Raw genomic sequence first — 7,532 nt, forward strand, 5'->3', positions numbered from 1 at the left:
TAAAATTGGCTAAGCATCATTGTTTCCCCACACATCTTTTCATCCAATATATAAGCTGTGCATGACTTTTATCAAGCTACAAAACAACCACGATAATAGTCCAAACAAATGAAGCTTTTAATTAGCATCCTTACGTCATGTCAATTGTGTGTTGTTCTTACACAATTAACTCCTTTCTGTCCTCGTGTAACTGTCTGAATCACATGACTTCGCGACTCCTTCACTAAAAGGGGCGTATTTCTTTAAAAGTTTCAACCAATGAAATGCTCCGTCACAGCTCGCTGTCGAATGCTATTGGCTCACGCCATTGTCAGTCCTTCATGACATTACAGTCACGCGAAAGTGAATGACAACGGTTCATTCACTCTTAAAACATACAGAAGTTGTCTCTGCGTAAAAAAATAAAATATATAATTAAAAGTTTCCCAGCTCTGATGTAAAAATACCTATCTTTGTTTATGCAAGTAAGAACTGTCCTCTCATTAAAGGATATGTATATTAATTGTTATTATAATATACGACAGTGTGATTTTAATCATAAGAGAAAACATTAAGGGGAAACCAAATGCGAAAGAAATTAGCGAAACAGAACCTATGGAAGATTCTGAGTAACGTTAAACTTTAAAGAAAAAGATCAAGGATTGTATCCCAAGCCCTCCCCAAACTAACTGTGATGTCACGCTTGGCATGTTTTTTGGCCATTTTTCTGTGCCTCGTTCCAGCTCCTCGGGACGATCCGTAAGAAATGAACCTGGATCCTGCTCCTGAAAGTTGATGGCAAATTTTAAATGCCCCAAATATTCGGAGGCGAAGCAGAATGCTGAGGAGAGACACATCTCGATCTTATCAGGAGGTAATGAAACTGAAGTGTGAAATGCGGTTAGATCCTGCAGGACTCATATCATCGGGGTTTCTGCTTGCGATCGTAGTAACGCAGAAAGTGCGTATGAACATCTGCAGTCATGTGATAACAGCTGACCGCAGCTCTTCATTTCAACAGCAACCGGGCGTAGAGCGAAATATTATCATATATATTTATATATGTCTATACATTTTTAATGTAACTTGTTGCATTGTAGTTTAACGGTGAAGACTGTGCTGGGCCACTTGGGTCTTACCAGAACAATGATGTTTCTGAAGTGGAGCAAGATCAAGCCAGCTGTGACCCTTCACCAGGTCTGAAATTATTTCCTAAAAATATGACAGTAATAAATACAAGTTTCTGTTTATGTAGATCTAGATTTTAATGTAGATTTATGTATGCAGACAGAAAACCTATGGTTATATTTTGAGATATTTTGCTGATTATTGATTGATTGATTTATATTGCATGCATTAATATATTCATATCATCATCTTCAGGAGTTAATTTGCCAGTTGGATTGTATGATACACTTTGTATCAAGCTGCTGAAATAAAAGAAAACTGCCAGCAGAATAATCACAAAATAAACCGCTTTCACCTAACTGCATCTGTATGTTTGTTTTTTCCTCCTTTTCTCAGACTGCTATACTTATGTTGTGTGATGGTTTAGTTGGTGCAATTGAGTTTTCTAAATTAAGATATTCATTTATTTTTACAATCTCAGAAGGTTAATTTGCAAAGATAGATATTTTCTAGAAAAAAATGTCCCTTTCTGTGACAATAAAGTCTGTATTTATTTATTTATTTGAATGCATTTATTGTGTGTTTTATTAAAGACATGGCTTTAAAATAAACTTGTATTAAATGTTGCAGATGAGGACATTGTGGACAACAATGTAATGCCCACTGGTTTCAACAAAGCGTGCCTGAAGAATGTTTTCACAGTCATCCTTGTCCTCATTTATTTGCTGCTCACTACGGTCGCTGTGTTCTTGGCCTACCAAACCATTTCAGACTTCATGGAGAAGCTCAACCATCCAGTCATGTCTGTTTCATACAAAGAGGTTGAGGAGTTTACTGCACCAGGTGAGCTATAATACACTGTTATTAATGGTATCTCTCAGTATCTATATTTACAGTATTTTTCACGATTCTTTTGCAAACAGGAATAGCTTTGTATCCTGGGAAGGCACAGTTATTAAGCTGCGTTCATCATTATCATGACAACATTCCACCTCTTGTTGCATTGGGCATACTAGAGGAGAGAAAATGTATAAAAGAGGAGGTTATTTACCACGGGCCATATTCAAACCAGACACAAGTATGTTTTAGATCTTCCTTGCATGTATTTAAAATAAATTGTGCTATAAATAATCATTTATGTAACATGTCTGTGGCAGAAGCGAGCCATAGTTGTCAGAGGGCCGACTGATGTGAGGAACCGAGAACTTATATTCCTCCAGTTCAGCCGGAATGAAACGGAAGAGGACTTCAGCGCAATCAGTTACATGATTTTTGCCAAATTTAGTGACATGCTTGAAAGGTACAGCTATATTGAAACGTCTACCATGACTCAGATTTGTTTTCCTGTTTGTGTAAAATCATTTTTTTTCTTACCAGCTCAGATAAAGCTGCTTTTATGATGGACTGTGAAAGGAATTACTCAATGTGGACCTTTTCTGGAGGCTTTCGGACATGGGTCAAAATGTCTTTGGTCAAGACGTCAGGCAGAGGAAATGAATCAGTTGAATTTAGACAGGAGGTAATATATTATTTATAGGATTATTTACCAGTCTTTGTCAACTTCAGCATAATAGTCAGATTCATAACCACCATAGAACATGTAGAGATCATGCTCTTCATAATTATCAGATTAGTGGTCAACCAATTTAGGTTTTTTAGTAGCTAATTCTTAATCTGATCCACAAATACTGAATATTTGGTAAATTTTCCATATTTATTTCAGTCCAGTGTTGTGAAGTACATCGACAAGAGGCCACCACAAGAGCAAGCCAATGAGCTTTTCTTTGTTGTGTTTCAATGGCGAGATCCATTTATACAGCAAGTAAAAGATGTAAGTGAGCATGTTATTAAATATTAAACTGCTTATCAAATTGTCTGAACGTTTATATCCAATGCTTTACAGAGGGTCTAATTAATTGTGCCTTATGTTTTTGAACAGATAGTCACAGCAAACCCATGGAACACCATAGCCATATTGTGTGGCGTCTTCATGGCTCTGTTTAAAGCAGCAGACTTTGCCAAACTCAGCATTAAGTGGACAATCAAAATTCGTAAAAGACACTTGAGGGCAAAAATAAGAGAACTGAACCAAATAAGCTAATTCTTTTCTGATTCATCATATCTTAATTTTTTTTAATTATGATCATCAAACACTTTGAGCTTTCTGAAAGCTTTTTTCAGAGCAAATAGTCTATTACGCTTTCATGAGAATTGTGCTAATGTTGTATTGTACATTTTGTTTTAACTGGATAATAGATTTTAACTTGAAATCGTAAAGTAACAACTTATAGTGAACAGTGAATGCTGAGGCAAATTGTATTCATGAAGTTGCTACACTGACATATTAACTATTTGAACCCGTTTTATGTGAGATTAAGCTAGTTAAAATGATGACTAAGAAGAGACTTTGCTGCAACAAAAAAAGACAAGGACCTTTGGTTATGGTGGATTTCTCAACAATAACCAACTCCTGCAGGGCATACAGTGACATCAAAGTTTTGTAAAGCTGAGGATCTTGTCTTACTGCTGTTTTCTTTCTTGCTAGCAATGTGAATGAGATAAGTTTTGTTAATATGACACATGTTGAATGAACATATATCAATCCAATTAAATTATTTAATTGACTTAAAAACGTTGAAAACATGAATTTTTTTTTTTAACCACGCTTACAAAGCAAGTTGAACTTTAGGCCTATTTCAGTTATTTTTTATCCATTGTCATGGTACCATTATAGTTCTTTCTAATGATAAAAATAAGTTTTGTTTTCACGTGATGTAAATACATCTGTCTTTCTTTTTTTTTTCTTTTTTGATTTCTGTTAAAACTGATGTTGCCTCAAGGACTAAACATGTTATATTGTTTAAAATATTGTTATTGTATGTTTTGGGATATTTGGGGAAATGCATAATTCCAAGTAGTTATTACAGTACATTCCAATTACATTTCAAGCTATTATTTTATTATTATTAATATTATTTTTAAACCATATTACCTGAATTCTCAATTGAATGCAGCTGAATCATGAATTATTATGGGGGATAAGAAAATTTTGGTTTTGATTAATTTAAATACAAGTAATCTCATAATTATTTTGTGGCACTAATGAATAGTTCAATAAGAATTAATACATGGAATTGATGTTAATAGCATTAAAATTCTGCAGCAGAGTTATGATATTTCTGATAATTATTTAGGCTTGTGTGTACTCCAAATGGCTAAAGCTGCAAACTTGACTCCTTCCATCATTTCTACAGAAAAATACCATTAGCCATTAGCATTAAGAAAAACTTGATGTTGTAACAGAAACTATGGACTCTCTTTTCTAGACCTTTTTTATATGGTTGCTCCTTTACACTTAAAGAAGTGTAAAGAAAACAGTCCAACACCGTGGTATAATGAGCATACTCACAGGCAGCTTGGAAAATGGTGCACAGCTGGAAGAAAACAAAATTGGAGGTATTCCATATTGCATGTAGTGCAAGTACTTCTACTTATGGAAAAGCTCTTAAAAAGCTAGATCTGCTTACTTTTCATCTCTTTTAGAAGAAAGAAACCGATACTATCAGAGATAAAATGTAATTTTTGATCCTAGAAAATTACAGGACAATCTCAAATCTCCCTTTTCTGTCAAAAATACTAAAAAAGACAGTATCCTCTCAGTTGTGTTCCTTCTTGGAAATAAATGATATCTGTGAGGAATTCCAGTCAGGATTTAGACTGCATCATTGTATGGAGACTGCTCTCATCAGAGTTACAAATGACCTGCTCTTATCATTTGATTGTGGTTGTATGGCTCCATTAATGCTACTGGATCTTAGTGCTGCGTTTGACACTACCGACTACAACATTCTTTTGAGTAGACCATAAAATTTGGTTTTCATTAGTGGAATTGCATTTGCATGTTTCAAATCTTACTTATCTGACCGTCTTCAATTCGTAGCAGTGAATGATGAGATATCATATCGATTGCAAGTACAGTATGGAGTACCACAAGGCTCAGAACTATGACCGCTGATTTTCACCCTTGACATGTTACCCTTAGGAGATACCATCAGGAAACCTGGTTTTAGCTTTCAATGTTATGCTGATGATACTCTGCTCTTTGTTTTTTTGCAGTCTTGATGAAACATACCAATTACCAAAACTAACAGAATGCATAGTTGATGACTTATAATTTCCTACTGCTAAATTCTGAAGAAAAAAAAACTAACAAAAAACAAAAAACAGATGTGTTCAATATCGGACCAAAAACCACAGCATTTAATAATCTAGAAACACTTTCTAACACTTGATGGCTGCTTTGTCAATTCTTCATCATCAGTTAGAAACCTATGTGTGCTATTTAACAGCAATTTTCCTTTGAAAACCATGTTTCTAGCATTTGAAAACCATTTTTTCCATCTTAAAAATGTATCATACATTCATAATATTACAACCTATGCTCTTAATGTTAAATGCAGAAACATTAATTCATGTGTTCATTCAAGGTTAGATTATTGTAATGCTTTATAGGGTGGTTGCTCTGCACACTTAATAAGCAAACCCAAGTTGCTCCAAAGCAGCAGCAGCTAAAGTTCTTACTTTAAACAGGAAGTGTGACCATATTAGCCCGGTTCTGTCAACTCTGTACTGGCTTCCTATTTAAGGTTGAAAGGATTTTTTTAAATCTTGCTAATTACTTATAAAGCCCTGAATAGTTTAGCGACTCCATACTTGAGTGAGCTTATATCACATTATAGTCCTTTACATCCTTTGCCTATTTAGTGCCCAAATTCTGGATCTATCTACCTAACTTTGTTCGGGAGGCAGACACACTCTGTCAGGTTTAATTTACAGTAGATTAAAGACCCATCTCTTTAATCTGGTTTACACATAAAACACTGTACCATTTCTATATTTCAATTCCGTTAAATGATTTTTATGCTGCATTAATTAGGTCAAACAGAACCGGGAACACTTCCCAAAACACCCAATGTACTTGCTACATCATGGCATCTACGCTAATATTAATCTGTCTCATGCTTATTCTGAGGTCACTGTAGCCACTAGATCCAGTCTGTTTCCGTTTCCAGACCAGATGGTGGATCAGCACCTAGAGATGACCTCTACAACCCTGAATGTTAGCAGAGACAATGTCAACTAGATGAGGTCGAGAGACAGATACCCTGCAAAGACCTTGTCAACTAGATGGCCATCGGGACAAGACAAGGGGAACCAGACAAGTCCTCTGCGCAATCTGACCTGTGTTGCAACATGGAATAAAACCATATCATGCTGGTTTCATCTGGCCAGAGGATATATTTAATAATTTAATACAGTTTGCTAGTTTGCAGTTTGACTTATCCTCTTTTAAAGACTGTTCAGAAAACACACACAGACACACACACACACACAAAAAGCACATTGTATTGAGGTGGTTCATCATATGTGAAACAACATAAATAATACTATTTGTCACAAACAGCAGCTTTTTATGTAACTTCTGAGTGTTTTCTTTAAAATAATATACAGATATTGCATTATTCCCCACAGCAGGTATGTACAGTATAGGAACATTTCATATTTGTGTAGGTGGAAATTGTATACAAAAAGGGTATTATTCCTTTCTTCAGTTGGAATGGAATAACTTTTGCATAGATTATGATAGAAACACATTTCCTTTTTCCTCTATTAGCTGACATGTGCTGGAAACACATAAAATAGGTCTGAAGCTGCTAGGCCATTCATTGCCTGAGCTATACTATTTCAAACTTCAGTTTATACAAATAAAACAAAAAAAGCGCCTTGTTTTTTCCCCTATTTATTATAACACAGACAGCACATTCATTTTTATCAATTTCAACAGTGTTTTATGTAATTTCAAAGGGTTTCCTTTAAAATGATACCAAACTTCGCGTGTTTACACTTCTGCATTGTAGGAATGGGAAGCTGTCTAAATTAGGTAGGAAAATGGAAAACGGAAATCCCCAAAATAGCATTTGAGCTTAACAGGTTTAAGTTTATAATAATAATTTGTGGCCAGTTGCATAAACTGTTAAGACTAGTTTTAGGAGTAAGTCATCTTTTTTTTTTCTTTTTTTCAACAATGGGTCATAACTTTTTAGAAACCAGTTATGCTACATAAAAAGTTAGATTTGTCTAATTTGAATCCAAAATGTAAGACTGATTCCCACTAGGTTAAATGCTTAATTAAAATAGAGGCTAAGTTCATGCAACTGGCCCTAGGACCAACCATTTCTATATCCATATGAGGACTCTCTTTATTTAAAAAAATACAAATAAAGTAAAGAAAGTATGCTGATTATGTAATACTTGCTTTATTGAATATTAAAGGAGCACATTTGTTATTGAGCTTTGTTTTTTAATTTTTTTTACTTACGCAGACCGTTATTTTAATGACTTTTACGCTACAATGTTGACGGCCA

At 34.7% G+C, this 7,532-nt stretch overlaps 1 protein-coding gene across 2 annotated transcripts; it reads left to right on the forward strand.

Annotated features, from left to right (window-relative positions):
• Nucleotides 1-677: 677 nt before the first annotated feature.
• Nucleotides 678-3,236, forward strand: pacc1 (proton activated chloride channel 1). Of its 2 annotated transcripts, none has more exons than XM_026229484.1 (8): nt 678-853; nt 1,080-1,176; nt 1,738-1,950; nt 2,031-2,185; nt 2,262-2,407; nt 2,485-2,626; nt 2,831-2,938; nt 3,047-3,236. In XM_026229484.1, the coding sequence occupies exons 1-8, from the start codon at nt 818-820 to the stop codon at nt 3,206-3,208; spliced, it is 1,059 nt and encodes a 352-aa protein (XP_026085269.1). In that variant the 5' UTR covers nt 678-817; the 3' UTR covers nt 3,209-3,236. The 2 variants fall into 2 exon arrangements, with proteins under 2 accessions (XP_026085269.1, XP_026085270.1); XM_026229485.1 differs by having other exon boundaries at nt 681-853; nt 2,265-2,407.
• The last annotated feature ends 4,296 nt before the right edge of the window (nt 3,237-7,532 follow it).

Source organism: Carassius auratus, chromosome 42 (genome assembly GCF_003368295.1).
Source record: "Carassius auratus strain Wakin chromosome 42, ASM336829v1, whole genome shotgun sequence".
NCBI lineage: Eukaryota > Metazoa > Chordata > Actinopteri > Cypriniformes > Cyprinidae > Carassius > Carassius auratus.

Coding starts and splice junctions, on each gene's coding strand:
- pacc1 (XM_026229484.1), top strand. CDS start 818: ATGCTGAGGAGAGACACATCTCGATCTTATCAGGAG. Junction 1,951..2,030: donor TGAGGAGTTTACTGCACCAG/GTGAGCTATAAT, acceptor TTTTGCAAACAG/GAATAGCTTTGTATCCTGGG. Junction 2,186..2,261: donor CATATTCAAACCAGACACAA/GTATGTTTTAGA, acceptor ACATGTCTGTGG/CAGAAGCGAGCCATAGTTGT.